Source organism: Brachycentrus maculatus, unplaced genomic scaffold, assembly GCF_059751285.1.
Source record: "Brachycentrus maculatus isolate JH-2025_06_01 unplaced genomic scaffold, ASM5975128v1 h1tg000025l, whole genome shotgun sequence".
NCBI classification, from domain to species: Eukaryota; Metazoa; Arthropoda; class Insecta; order Trichoptera; family Brachycentridae; genus Brachycentrus; species Brachycentrus maculatus.
Window position 1 is genome coordinate 117,563 of NW_028280779.1, and position 15,988 is coordinate 133,550.

Genomic DNA, 15,988 nt, shown 5'->3' on the forward strand with positions numbered 1-15,988 from the left:
ACCAGTCGCAGCTAATCTGATCACAAACCACTGAAAATGTAATTTGTGACCATATAGACTCCATTCGCGACCAAAAAACTTTCATCTGTGTAAAAACTTACAATTTCAATAATTAATGGTATGCTTGGAGAAAAAAGTGCAATATCACTTCAGGTATGGCGAAAAATGTTTAATCTGATTTGGCAACATTCATGTCTGTAAGTAAATCATTCGTTTTTTATGTCAATAAATTTAGTTACATACATATATGTTTTTTTGTTCAACTGATGAACATAAATGTTACCAAAAAGAGTGATTCAATTTTATTTGGATGTTCTTTTTTTTCAATTTATTTTATTGCATACTGGCTGTACCCAGCCACGCGTTGCTGTAGCTCAGTCTGGTCAAATAGAAAAGAAAGAAAACAGAAATCACACATTTCTAATATGTATAATTTCTCAATGCTTGTAAGGCAATGGTAATATCAAAAACCTATGAAACAACAATGCAATTGAAAAGATTTAAAATACTTAATGACAGCAGATAATAAGAAAAACGCTGTCCGCCATGAGAAATGTTTTTTCGTGTGCAGCCATTTCGTTCAATAGATGACACTGCCATTGCTTTAAAAAAGTTGTTAGAAAACAGTTTTTTTTATATATTCCTGTAACAGGTATACATACATAAAAATGTGCACATATTCAAATGCAACATTGTGTGAAATTTAAAGAAAACGGTGGATAACTTGAGAAGAATTGAGGTTTTGAAAAAACTCAGACGACAACGAAGGCATTAATGGAATGAGCATGTAAATGGAATGTCAGAAGACAGACTTCCACGCATCGCCCTTCAAGGAAACCCTAAAGGACGCAGACCCCCAGGCAGACCTCCAAAAAGGTGGAAAGACAGCTGGGAGTCAACATCCCAAGAGCGACCAGCGGAGGCCCAAACAGATCTTTAGGATCTACAAAAAGAAGAAGAATAAGAATATATGTACTTTTAAGTCATACACAAATAAAACACCCAAATAAAATGAGAATCAAGATAAACTATTCATCGACAATGTTGGCTTGTTTGATGATGCAAATATAAACTTTTTATTATTATTTTACTTGTTTGATTGTTTTCTTCTTTCTTATTATTGTAATATTCATAAGTAAATATGTACATTCAACTCCTGTAATTATTAGAAATACTAACAATAGAGATGAACACTTAAATATGATGAATATTTTACATACATGTTAACATACATTTTAATATATTACAAAACCGGATTGTCACATTATGTTAAATCCTTACGTTATTATAATAAAGAATCTTCTTTTTTTAAAAAGACAAAACTAACCATCACGCTGTTTCACTGCAGGGGTAGACAGAGAGAAAAGAATGCCAAACCAACGATGTCGATAATGACAAATCAAGAAACACGAAGTGTATTTCTTTATGTTTTCAAAACATATGAAACCAGCTATAAATCATTATCTTAATTCAACACAGCTCCCCACGACGCATGGCGTAATATTTGTATAGACACGAGAGCCGTGTTCGACGCACGGAACAAGTTAATCATAAAAGATTATAATTTTTAAAAAAACGTAGTCAAAATATGAAAGAATATAAATTGAAAATAATAATAATACACTGATTTAAGCTCCTTTTTCTTGTAGACGTATCACTCATGTAGTACATGCTTGCTAAGTTTTTACTTTTTCATATTTTTTATGTTTTTAATTTAATTTAATTTTTGTTTTCTGATAGTCAAGTATTTTGTACTTTTTGTATTTTATATTAACACTTTTATTCTAGTTCTTATAATATCTATTGTATATAATATGACCTAAATTATATTGTTTACCCACACACAGGCCATGCTTTTGTGGGATTTTTTTGTGTTTTATTTATATTTTTTGGTATTTGAATTTATGTCATGTTTGTATAATGCAAAAGAATTTAAAATAATGGAAAAAAAAACTGTTGAAAAGTTAAACAATTATGAATTTAGTCATTCCTTGTTCCGCCCTTGGATGGATTTTCCATCCAGATTATATTATAAAACTTATTTACATCATCAGACAAGTACCAACGCCTAATAACTAACAAGTCACTTAAGTAGGATAAATAAGTGTGCTCGGTGGTGTGCCCAATACATACATAACATACCCCTCACGGGCACAGCCGCGTCCACCTGTAGCTTTAGGTTGGAGGCGCGCCGAGAGAAGCGCACAGTGTGCCACTCGTTGTCATTCACGTTCTGCCCTGCCAGAAGGTTCTACAACAAAACAATCGCCGTTAGTCGTAAAAGTCAGCCAACCCGTGTCACCAAGGCTGCCAACATACTCTGGAAATTAAATCAGTTGTCTTGCTTCAGAACCCAAACATGGCTAACTAACTAACCATTACGCCACACCACTCTGTCTTTGCAAACATTCTTCGCCACATCCAAGTTTATGCATCTCCTCATACATACCCGCCGATTATTACGACTCCTAACCTGAACACTTTCAAGTAATTGGCATACCTGATCGTGTCATATTTTCTCGGTCTTCCTCAGCTCCTTTTTCCAATTACATTCGGCTCAATTTGTTTCACCGTTCTTTCCTCACTCATTCGTTCTACATGTCCAAACCATCTCAACACACCTTTCTTAATTTTATCGATAGTGCTTATCTCAGCTTTGCATTCCTCTTTCAAAGTGGGCGATAGATGAAATAAGTTTGAGAACCACCGGTTTATATCAACGATGTTGTTGAAGTTATCCATGCTCGGATTTCAAACCTTCTCTCTGTCTCCGAGCCTGACGCTGGCCCTCACTCTCCCGGCCACCACGGCCAGCTCCAGGCGGTCGGCCGCTCCCGTGGCCGTGGTCAGCAGCAGTAGGCCTAGTGGCCGGCTGGTGCGGAACCTCAGGGCCAGCTCCTCCGTCTGCGTCAGATGCTCGGGGCCCAGGGATATGGACACGTGCTGGCTTCCGTTTAGAGAGATCGTCGCTGATTCTGTAATTAATGTGTTGAAAAATTAAATCAAATAAATATTTGTAATGTGACAGACTTTGCGATTCAATTTTCGTTTCTAAAAAATCAAAGTGTCAGTTTAAATTGTGAAGCTCACTTTATGGTGGAGATTGACCGGAGCCTTTCGTCGTAAAGTAACACGTTACGATGCGAGCATTCAGGCAGTCAGTGCAGCGAGCCGAGCGCTCCATCTATAGTTTTGAATGCTTGGTTATACTCGCCGCGAGCGATGTTACGACGGAATGCTCCGGTCAGTCTCCACCTTTACAGGTTTGGACTATTAAAATGGAATTAACTAAGTTTAACAATGGAATTTTAAAAAAATCTTGGTTTCAGTGTATGAAATGAAAAGTGTGCAAAGGAAGGATGAAAGTAGACTGAATGCAGTAATGTGTTTTTTTCAGACAAATGTGCAGCAAAATTATGTATGATTGATGTTCAAATTGTTGTGTTGGTTTGGGCATTTGAATCGAACGAATGAAGAAAGAAAAGTAAAACAAATTACGAGGTGAATGTGATTGGTAATAAGCATAATTAAGTATTTCATATACTCGAAAGTGTTCAGATCAGGAATAATCTGAGGGTAGGTATGTATGAGGAGATGCATGAATATGGAAGGGGCGAAGAATGTTTGCAAAGACAGGTTAGTGTAACGTACTATTCTCTAGTTTCTGTTAGTTACTTAACCCGACTCTCGGGTTATTTTCTAAGTTAATTCTGTAGAAAAAATCATCTTTTTTTCTACAGAATTATGAAAACAATGTTTGTTGTATTCATACCTGAATTTTTTTGCCATAATAGGTGCTTTTAGAACTAAACTGATGTACTTTAGCGTTAGTGTGTTCCCTCTCTCTGTCTTGCATAAAATATTTTTGGCACAGGGTTAGCGCAATGGTGAGGAAAAAAGACATGTATCACGTACGCTCGTATGTGTAGGGCGGTTAATTAGATATAGTATAGTGTCGGGTTGTGGTCCCGTGGTAAGTGTCGCGGACTCTTAAGTCAGAGTTTCTCGGTTCGAACTCTACAATTTGATACCTATTTCTAATAATAAGCCGCATAGGCTCACAGAAATAGAATGAAATTGAAATATTTGTGAAAATAATAAAAATACAAATATTTATCTTTTTCTAAAAAAAAAAAAAAATTAATATTTTTCATTGAATGCTATGACTCAAGAGGATTTCAAAAAACTTGTTACATTAAGGAATTCATTATATTAACGTCCGTTACAATAAGGTTCCATTGTAAATCAAATTCAACAATCTGTGGTTTTCCCACTCAACTACTCAAAATCGTAATTTAATAGTGTTAATTTATATTCGCTAGCTCACTTATTATCCAAAGAAACCCACACTCAAATCCAGGAAATAATAAAGATAATTTTTTACACTTGTAACACTTTTCTAGAAGAATTTTAAAAAATATTTGCATGGGCAGAGGCATAAGATTTACGCCAAAGGATTATACGAATATACAATATTGTTTTAGCATACCTCTTCCACATGTTGGCCCGGTGTAGCTGGTGGCAGAGCAATCGCAAAGTGGACGATTCCATCCTTCTGTGCATGTGCCTCCGTGTTGACAGGTCGTGGTGCCGCACTGGGCAGGGAGGATGTGGCATGATGGACGAACAGACCCTAAAAAAGCGTTACAATAACATTATTTCAAGAGAAAAACTGCTATTATGTAAACTGGTCTGGCAAACCGGAACACCCAAAAATGATAAGAGATTTTAGGTCGACATTAGTTTATAATTGGATAAGATGGAGTCAAATGAATTATCACATAAAATGCGTAATAATAGCAGCATAATTATGCACATTTTTTTCGTACGCAAATAGTAAATACCTCAAACAAGCTGACAGAAGCCAAACGTCAAATTTAAATTATAAAATAACATAGACTAATTCTCTTTTGTCTATGTTTTCCTTAATAATGAAACCATAAACAAATACCGAGTTAATTTTTGATTATCGGTATCTACCTATCTCTCAATAAATAAAATTACTAAGCCGCTTAGACAAAAAATGTAACATTATGACGAGCGATTATTTTGTTTCAATAATATGAAAAAGCTCTTTTAATATAAAAATTATATCTACAAAGTGAAGAGTTTAACGTATGTAGTACGTACGTAGTTTAACGTATGCACTTTGTGTTGTACTCAATTAATCGAGCTATTTTTTTAAATCCCAAACTGTAAATTCAAAATTTAAAACTGCTCTCATTCAGACGTGATGCGAGCGAAAAACGATTGATACTATGGAATTTTTTTTTTTAAGTATGATATATTTCAGGTACATTTGAAGAACTAACGTTAATATTTTTTACTATTATCAATATTCCATCATGCTCCGCGATCGCGGTATTAACTAATTTTAGTCTGATATCTATTGTAAAATATATGTCAAATCATTCTTAAGGTTGTTTCATATAAATATTTGATTATACCTGAATCCTGTTGTCTGGCGTACATTGTAAGATCAATGGCCTTTCCGTTGGTAACCAGGTCTCTGATACATCCAACAAATCCTTGCCGAAGCGCAGCCGTCCAGAGAGCTGGAGGGGTGTTTATAGAAGAATGTGATGGACCCAGTCCTCCTAGATACAAAGGGCCATCTAGCTCTAACTGATTTGATTCCCCTGAAAGCAAAAAAATACAAATCACAAGCGTGTTATGAATATGTAGATATGTGATTTGCTTACTTTAAGACTTGCTTTAATACATATATTAGGAAGATTAAAAAATAGTAACATATTTTCCGATATTACCAATGCAACAGTCATCTATCATCAGTCATCATCATTTTAAAAGCTTTCTTTTATTGTCTCTGATACAGGGTTACCGCCTACAGTGTTTTAAAATGACTTTATATTTTCGTGCAACATTCAAATATATTTTAATCCTTTTGTAATCTAAGTTAACATAAATAAATAAATGAATAAACATATTTTATAAACACTGTCATATTCCGCTATAATATAAGTAAATGTGTTGTCTGTATCAAGTTGTGACAACCCTGAATTTATAAACTGTGTTTTTTCTGAGTAAACGGCAGCCCAAACGCCACACAGTGTATATTTCTGGTAAGTTTTCATAATACGAGTATCCTTTATATCTGTATACAAAAAATAAATTTTTATGTATTATTTTTGTTGAAAAAATCACGGCCGGCATTGAAAGGGTTAAGGCAGGGGTTCCCAAAGTGTGCGCCGCGGCACCCTGGTGCGCCGTAGAAAGTCAAGAGGGGCGCCGTGAGTCGATCCTCTATCATTATCCGAAACCATAAATATTCTCGGGTATCTATTGAGCAACAATTTATTTTTTGAAAGCTAGCATTTTCTACCCAACTAATATTATTGTAGGTACCTACCTATTTCTTTCAACTATAATATATGTATCATATGTACACACATATCTTTCATATAGTCACATTGTCTTTTCTAAATAGTTTACATAAGTAGGGCGCCGTGACAAAATACTAAACTTGTAAGTGCGCCGCGGACAGGACACTGCAGACTGAGGAAACACATGACAAAAATCTCACTTCATGACTCCCCAGTATGCAGATTTTGTATGGAGGATAGCGAAACGCCAATCCACATTTTTTATAATTGTGACGCACTCGCTCACAAACGAAGTCACATCCTTGGAGGACCTCTACTGGACTCTGAGAAGGTGAAGTTCCTACCACCAAGACAGGTCGTGAGTTACATGACTCACGTAGGTCTTGGAAGTGAGCTGTAATACAGAGGGTGGTCACAATAGATCTAATATGGTCGCAGTGACATAAGGGATGCAAGATCCCTTGACACCAAAAAAAAAAGTGTGCCGTGGGCTGAAAAAGATTGGGAGCCTCTGGGTTAAGGTACAGTTAGTTACCTGGTGTTTTGAAGTCGGCAGAAGCTCCATCTATCGTAATCTTCACATCTCTCCCGATTCTCCTCAGGGTGAGGTCATGCCACTGCGCGTCATCCACTCGCTTCCGGGACGCCCTCACGCGCACTCCGCCGGACCCGAGGTCCACGTGCAGGTAGATGTGACCGTTCAGCAGCTCCACGGCGAACAGGTCAGACTGGAGGAGATGTCGAGACATGCAGTAGGAAAAACTCAATGATGAAAGTTTGAATAAAAATAAGTTTAATATTTTTTTTGACATTTCATCAAAGATGAAGAAGAATATGGTTTAGTGTTTATTTTAATTTTAATTGTGTTTTTTTAACAACTCAAAATGTTGTAATTTTAAAGTTACAACATTTTGAGTGTGCCCAAATACTTGTTCAGAATCTGGATTATCTCCAATTGTAGGAATTATTTTTCATGTTTTTTTTGACACCTCATCAAAGATGAAGAACAATATGGAAGTCTGGGCATTTACGGGGCTGACGACCGTCATAGGCTGGTTTAAGTGATCACTTTACACACGTGTAACATTCACCAATTCTACCCATTATTGACAACCACTCTACTCAAATTCTTGAAAGCTCTATATATATGAACAAATTTTGAAACATTGTTCTTGAATCACTAGAACTTCACTAGAGACATCTATTGGTGAGATGAAAAGAAGGTTTTTATTGAGCAGAAACTCTTTTATTAGTATGTATTATATTTTTATTCTTCTTGATCTTTGATGAGATGTCAAAAAAATTATATGAAAATAACTCCTGTAATTGGAGATAATCCAGATTTTGTGAATAAGTATTTGGACACACTCAAAATGTTGTGAATAAGTTTAATATTTTATTCACGATATTCGAAGCGGAGATGGCACTGAAAGAGTACTAATAAGTAAATCTCTTTCCTTTACCGAGATATTCATTATCCAAACAGCCGCAAAATCGTATTAATTTGATACATGTTTTGGCAAAAAGCATAATTTTAAGTTAACTATAAAGTCGTTTATCTCAAAACTACTGTTTTAACTTGCGGCTATTTGCCTTTGCACATTAGAGTAGGTACATTTGCAATTTTAGTTAAAATATGCTGGTTAAGTGATTACTTTACACACGTCTAACATACAACCATTCTACCCATGATTGACAACCACACTACTAAATTTTTTTTGAATTCATACATATATGCTCAATCTCATGACGATCCTTGAGTTCACCACAGCCATCTATGATTGGATTTAGAAAGCATTTATTTAGTAGAGACTCTTTTATTTGTATGCGAGATCCGAACCTTGATTATTTTACACACTGGGAAACGGCTGAAAACCTGATTTTTATTTTTATTTTCATGCAGTTATCCTTTGATCAGTTATTTAATTCACAACATTTTGAGTGTGTTCAAATACTTGTTCACAAATCTGGACTTTCTACACTTGGGAGTTTTTTTTTTTGACATCTCTACAAAGATGAAGAATAATCCAAATACAAGGGTCTCTTGTAAATTAAAGCTTTCTCAATTCAACATAGATGGGTGTTGTGAACTCATATGTACATTGTCATGAGATTAATGATATATGTAGGAGTTTCAAAAATTTGAGTATGTAGTGTGGTTGTCAATTGTTTTCTCAAATTATCACAAAACGATGCAAATGGCACATACCCTCTTGGCACCCTCTCAGCCTCATTTATCATGAATATATTTTCTTATTCATGTGTATTATCGTTAAACGTAGGTGTAATGTTTAATACAGCAAAAAGTTTAACACATAATTGAAGACTTTACGACAAAAACCACACATGAAACCATGAAACCGTTTTTATCAGAAGATTGTAAAAACCAAACATCTTTCTTAACATATTAAATAACGCAGGTTATTTTAAACCTTTGATTCGAAGAAAATTAAAAGAATTACAATTGTGTGCAATTTTAAGAGAAGGAATCCGATACTGAAAAAGATCAAAACATTTGTTGTTTTTGGCCGAAAGTCTTCAATTTTTGTACTAATAAGCAAAACAACATATCGAATAATTTTACGTGTTAATTCTACAGTCAGATTAAATTGATTTTATTAGTATAAAAATCTTATCGAATTTGACTATGAACACGCATTTATAGAAGGTTCTTTTTGACAGTGTTCGTGTTTAATACATTTCTATTATAAATCATTTTAAATGTCATTTAAAAACTAGCTAGTATTAGGTATATTGATTAAGTGCATGTATACAAAATATAAATAGTTTTTACAGGTCATACTTGGACTACGTGCATCAATAAACGTGTAAAACACGCTGAAGGTTGGCATAATGTACTCAAAACATGAGGGCTATATATATTTCTAATTTTAAATTAGAACAAATGAAAATAAATTGAAAATAAGTGAATTATTTAATTCTAGTTTTGTTTCTAAATGCAAACACTATTGATTTGTAGCTAAAATTAAAAAAAAATACAACGTAACTACTAAAATCAAACAGAACAGAGTTGCTATATATTTTTATTTTCTCAATTTTTTCAAATCAGTTGACATAACTTTGGATGTTGAAAGAATGCGTGCGTTTTGTTTTGTTTTTTAGTATATAACGTGTTCGTAAAGCATTGATAATTTACTACGGAAAATTATTGAAATCGCGGATGGTAAGGATTCGTTTAATCTACGCATTTACAAGCTTTTATTTAGATTCAATTGTTGATTAGTTAGCAGTATAATATTAGTTAGAAGTATGTATCACCCCGGACGAAGAGAAGATACGTGTCAAAACTGATTGGAATAATGGTAGCAAATAAATAATATAAGTGGTCAAAAACAATGTTTTTATTTTATTAATTTTGTAAAGTATATAAAATTTGCCACAAAGTATCAGTGGACGTTCGTAAACTGAAAAAAAAACTGAAGAGATTTATAGAATACGGGTATAATGACACAGAGATATAAAGTTACTAAAATTTTATTGAAAATTACATATAAAAGGACGCAAAATATTACTTAAAAATTGTATATAAGAGGACATTTTGTTTTAATTTAATTTGAGGTCAACCTACCCTATTTAACTTTGAGAAGTTTCAACTCAAAAACATGACGAAATTTTATATAACATACAAACACGCCACAAAACATAAAAGCGGTCATGCATATTCACAATACACTGTACAAACACAACATCGAGCAGATTTAAAGCGGAAAGAAAAACATTGAAATGGTGATGAAAGCATCTATTTTTGTGATCAAAATTAAATTAACATAATTAAAGAATAAACAAAAATTCTGCCAATTGTAAATTTAACAGTAAGTTAAGCCTAATCAGTATAGAGGAAAACGGTATAGTCAAAACACTTTGAAACGCAATTTTTAAAGACGTCAAAAAAATGTGTTAGTTAAAAGCAAGATTTGGTAAAATATTAAAAATGTCGAGTAATTTTAAACCTTTAGCGTAAGAGCAAATAAGAGAAAACACAAAGATAATTAATAAATATTTTTAACGTTATTTTCAAATGAAAGTACCGAATTTGTCTCTACTAATTTACTTTGTGGTCCGTTTGAGATGATTTTTCAGATTACACTCGATCTGGGTAACTTTGAACACTTTTTTATATCTTAGTTGTTTTTATTATTGTTTTGTAAGGTGCGAAAATAATCTAAATATTCCGCGTTTGTCGGCCTATTATGTGATTTTTTTAAAATCATACATCAAATATTGTCAATATTTTTTTTCGGGAAGATATTCTAAATTTAATGAAAACTAATAGCCGTTTGATGGATCAGAGTAACAGTTAACAACATTATTAAAATAAATCCACATAAAATGTATTATTTTGATAATGTAGGACACAAGAATATATATGAATTACAAAATCAATAAATTCTTAACATAAAAACGTTGGTAATTGTTTTAAAAATTCGATGTCTTGCAATCATAAACATATAAAAAAACATATTATTACCCTACTAATATTTATTTTTTTCGAATACAAAGTAATCGATATTTGAATATTTTATTTTTATACAGTTGGATAGTGCAGTTATCAAAATTAATAAACATATTTCACTCACTTCTTTCAACAATGTCAAATATCAAAAATTTTCAGCTGTGCAATTTTTCGAAATGCCCAGAAAATGTACTATATCCCAGCAAAAGCGGCATATTTTTAACTTAATATTAACCCGCTACAGGGCATAAAGTGTTGTTTTTTGCATTTTGAAGAAAAGGTATTGTTTAATTATTTTTTTAAATATACTTAATATTTTTCAAATGGAGAAAAAACATTCAGGTTTTACCGAAAAAGATCTGTCGCACAGTAAAAAGTTTAAGAAGTGGCTTGATATTTATTTTCAATATATTTCATTATATTTTTTAAGTTTAAAAATGATAAGTTGAAAAATCAAGTTTTTTGATAAAAGTATGACGTTGTTGAAAGGAGTGAGCGATTTGTGTCTAGTACATCGAACCAGTTATTAGGAAAATAAAAATTGATGAAAAAAATATTTCGATTTTGTTCACTATTACCCAGATTGATTATAATTACATCACATTATTTTTATTCATAGGAAAGTCTTGATAAAAACAAAAAAAAAATGTTTATTGTTGTTAATCGGTCGGTTAGTTGAATAGGTACCTACCTGTAATGAACCAAATAAGTATGGTTTCTGGTCTTAGAATCGTTTATGTCGGCAAAATGCATGAACATGTAGTTATGAAGCGATTAGAGGGGAGAGCAACAGTTATGGGGGTAAAGCTTTGAAGGTATTATATTTATGTTGAGAAGAGTTAGATAAATGATGTATGTTAAGGGTTTGATGGTGAGGGTTGCTGTTCATTGCGTTTCCAAGTGCTTCTTACCGTGCAACCTACCCTTGGTGGCTTCACTCCTGTGTTGAACGCGATAAGTCCATTAGGTTCGTTGGTTCTAAACTTGAAGGAAATAGTTCCGGTTTTTACTGCTTCCCATGGCGGGAGAACCTGTAATCAAAGTTACCAAAACTGTTATGTCACATGTTCACACAATATGGAAGTTAAAGAAAATTAGTATACATAGACAAACCATCTTGGTAGAATCAGAGGCGGTCATCTGGAATTCAATCATAATGACGCATACGCATTTTCTCATATTTTTTCAAGTATATGACGTACTAATCTTCGTGCTATACTTTTTATATATACAAGTACCTGATGGGAATATACCTCCTTTTTTTCGTGAGCAGTAAGGATGCGCATTAGTCTTTTTTTTAATTCGTCCGTTAGGATAGATAACATAAAATATAGTACCGAAAAATATATAAATACCCATCAGGCACTTGTATAAAGAAGATACGATTGGTACGTCGTATACCTGAAAAAAAATACTAGTTTGGAAGAAAGTGAGGATGGAAATGGCATCACCAGATTTATTTAATACGAAACTTAACGATTTAACAAAGTAATGTAGATAAAAAAATACATTGAGAAAAGTAGTTATTGCATGTATGTTAGCAATAAAAGTTATATGTTTTGGATATTGAAAGCATTAACTTTGTGGATCATCTTGATAAATTATTTCGAGAAATAAAAATACTTTGTATTCTGATCCACTCACATTTTTATTTTACCAACTAGTTTCGGCAACAACCTGTTGCCCTCTTCAGGGTTACATTTATAACTAAGTTATAAATGTAACCCTGAAGAGGGCAACAGGTTGTTGCCGAAACTAGTTGGTAAAATAAAAATGTGAGTGGATCAGAATACAAAGTATTTTTATTTCTCGAAATAATAAAAGTTATAAGTTACTCTACCAAACCCATGAATGTATCAGAAGCTTCCAGTATAATTTTGTGTTACTTTTGGACATCTGTTTGAGAACCCGCGAAAAACTTATATAATCATATTTAAAAATTAATATTCCGACGTTTGAAAATCGTTAGTATAAGTTTTTTTTTAAATTTATGGCAACTATTAATACAATTGTAGGTTCATTTCGCGGGTTGCGCGATGGGGATGTCTTTTTAATTACAATTTGAAGTTTTTTTCCCCATAAAATAATTTATGCAACATTTTTGATAACGTAGGTACATATTAAATGATAAGTAATTATATTAAGATTTTTTCATAGAACTTTCAAGATAAGTCCTAATTTGTTTCGTATTGTGTAACACTATAATCCATTGTGTACTTTCTAGGTCGTATTGGATATTATTGTTACTATTGTATAATAGGAATAGTTCAAAGTTGAATGCATTATTCAGTGTTGTACCGCTGATATATATCATAATATAATAATCTTACCTATCATGAATGGATACGTTCGTGGAATTATTGAGACCGCTCGGGATACAAGCAAAACAATAAACTATTTATTATCTTGCTTTAGAGTACCATAATATAATAGTTTAATATTAGGAATGTCTAAATCTAGAGTTGGTATGTATGTAATAGTTACAACAATCGTTGCTTGAGACAATGTCTTGTACAGCCGGTTATCTAATAAAGATAATATTAAGAAAAGTTCAAAAAAACCGTTTTCTTCGGATATTGATATTAGTTTTTCGGTGAGGAAATGAAATCGCTCACTCCTTTCAAGAACGTCATAAATAAAAAAACTTGATTTTTCAGGAGAACGTTTAAAGTTTAAAAATATAATACAATGTTTTAAAATAAAAATCAAGCCACTTATTGAACTTTTTAAACCTGACGTAAAACCTGACGGTTTTTTTCTGCAGTGGAAAAATATTTAGTTTATTTAAAAAAATAATCAAACAATACCTTTTCTTCAAAATTAAAAAACAACACTTTCTGCCCTGTAGCGGGTAAATATTAAGTTAAAAATATGCCTCTTTTGCTGGGTTATAGTACATTTTCTGGGCATTCCGAAAACATGCACAACTGAAAATTGACGATTTTTGATTTATGACGTTCTTGAAAGTAGTGAGCAAAATATCAACAGTCTGTTTTCTGAAAAGGGAGTAAGATTCGGTCATTAAAAAGATTGGTATCAGTGGATCCGGTCAACGAAACCGGATCTATTGGACGATGGATCTTTTTGATTATTGCATCATTTGTACATTGATTCATTCAGATTAATTAGCGCCGAAGGCCCAAAAAAACGGCGTGGGGCAGAATTATTGTTACAAAACGTATCGGCGGCAAATAATGAACCAAAATCAATCAATGAGCCAGTGACCGAATTTAGAAAAGATTCGTTTATCGTTAATTGATAGATTGACATGTCCGAACGAATCAATGTTTTTTCTTCTTCTGGAATTACCCAATGCCCAAGTGACTTTGAAATCTATATGTATCTATATACGGCTTACGCAACACCGCTTATTATGTTCCCACTTAGGCTCTAACTTTATAAATTTTAAAGCCATTTCCTAATTGTGAGTGAGTTTATTCTTTATGATTAAAGTTATTTATTATTATTGATAAAATTTAATGTATGTAAAGATATGAGTTGTAAAACACAGTTTTTAATTTTTCTACTATTCATTGAACACCCTGTTTCTAGCTAGACACTATAAAGAAAATGTGTTGGTGTTACCATGTAGCTTTATTTGTAGGTAGGTACTTGAGAGCCATAGACTAGTAACCAATTACTCGGTAAGGGGATCGCTCGCCACCTGCAGGGAATGTAAGTAGGTACGTATGTGTATGGGAACTTTTAATCAACTTTATTAGTTGGGTATTGGGTATTGCAGCATTTTCCCGAAGTCGAGACAATTTCCTGTGTATTGTACAATAGTTAAAATAAAAGTAAAATTTGTAATGATTATTGATTAGTGAAAATCATTAACAAACTAACCATCCCGCCATTTCCCCGCGGGGGTAGGTAGAATGAATAAAACGCCACATCATTCTGTCTTAGTAAACATTCTTTGTCTCTTCCACATTCATGCATCTCCTCATACATACTGCCGATTATTCTGACTCCAGACCTGACCACTTTTAAGCATTTGAAATACTTGATCATGCGAAGTTTTACTCGGTCTTTCGTTGGTTCCACTCATTCGTTCCACATGTCCAATCCATCTCCACACACCTTTCTTTTATCGATAATGCTTATCTCAGCCTTCTATTGTTTACTTATTTTACCATTTGAATATCTATCATTATTTGTTTTGAGGGACATTCGTCTGAGATATCTCATTTCAACTGCACCTAATCTATCTTTGTCGACTCCATGCTTCACTTCCATACATAAGGATTGATATCAGGATGCCTTGTGTAGTGCCAGTTTAGTTTTCGCTGTTAGACATTAGTGTGATTTATTTATTTATTGAAGTTATTTTATGTTATTTGTTTTTTTTTTACTTGAGTGATTAATAATGAGTTTAAAATATAATGAAAAACATTGCAAAAAATTGCATTTCATAATTTACACAATTTTTAGTGTATTCAACTATTGAATATGTTTTATTTGCGTATTATTATGTCACATGGGCAAATTTCGTCCGTATTATAGTGATCAGCGCGTTTGGCTATTTCACCGGAGGCGGAGGTCCCGGATCCGATTGTTAGGGGAGTCAAAAGAAATAAAGATGATCTCCCACTATAATATAGGTTTAGTGTTACCATTAGCTGGTATCTGAAGCTCACGACTGATCATGTATTAAAGAACAAGATATCACTGCTTATATACGATGCAGTACCTTATGCACTATTGGATTCAGATATTGTAGTTTGTGTTTGACATTTTTAACGTTGTAAATTAAATAAAAAATAAATGTGAGGTTTATGAACGAACGAAAAAAACACAGAAAAGTGGCTTAGTTTTGAAATTCATCAAAATTTCCTCTAAATGTCTGTGGAAATTTTGTTAAATACAACGACATGAGTTGCGTTTATAATAAATATAAGTACATTGGGTACATAGTGACAGTAATTTACTGGATTTTTTTTATTATTTAAAATTGATGAAGGGTAGAATACGTGGAGTGAAAATCTCTTTTTGACAGTGGTATTTTAGTGACAAAGTCAATCTTTAAACAACGATATCATATTATACCGCTAATAATATTAACCGATTTTCAATTTGTAACCATTATGTTTTAAATGTTTATTAATTACGGAAATGTATCCGTATATCAACAATGTGACATTAATGGAATTAATGTTAATTTATCATT

At 32.9% G+C, this 15,988-nt stretch overlaps 1 protein-coding gene across 1 annotated transcript in view; it reads right to left on the reverse strand.

Annotated features, from left to right (window-relative positions):
• Nucleotides 1-15,988, reverse strand: part of LOC148313043 (neurexin 1-like) — a 201,086-nt gene that overhangs the window by 15,741 nt on the left and 169,357 nt on the right. The window contains exons 11-16 of the mRNA XM_088269555.1: nucleotides 11,730-11,849; nucleotides 6,880-7,072; nucleotides 5,448-5,639; nucleotides 4,490-4,633; nucleotides 2,758-2,975; nucleotides 2,134-2,251 (exon numbers count right to left, since the gene is read on the reverse strand). Of these exons, the coding sequence (XP_088125681.1) occupies nucleotides 2,134-2,251; nucleotides 2,758-2,975; nucleotides 4,490-4,633; nucleotides 5,448-5,639; nucleotides 6,880-7,072; nucleotides 11,730-11,849 (985 nt within the window). The remainder of the gene's footprint in view (nucleotides 1-2,133; nucleotides 2,252-2,757; nucleotides 2,976-4,489; nucleotides 4,634-5,447; nucleotides 5,640-6,879; nucleotides 7,073-11,729; nucleotides 11,850-15,988) is intronic.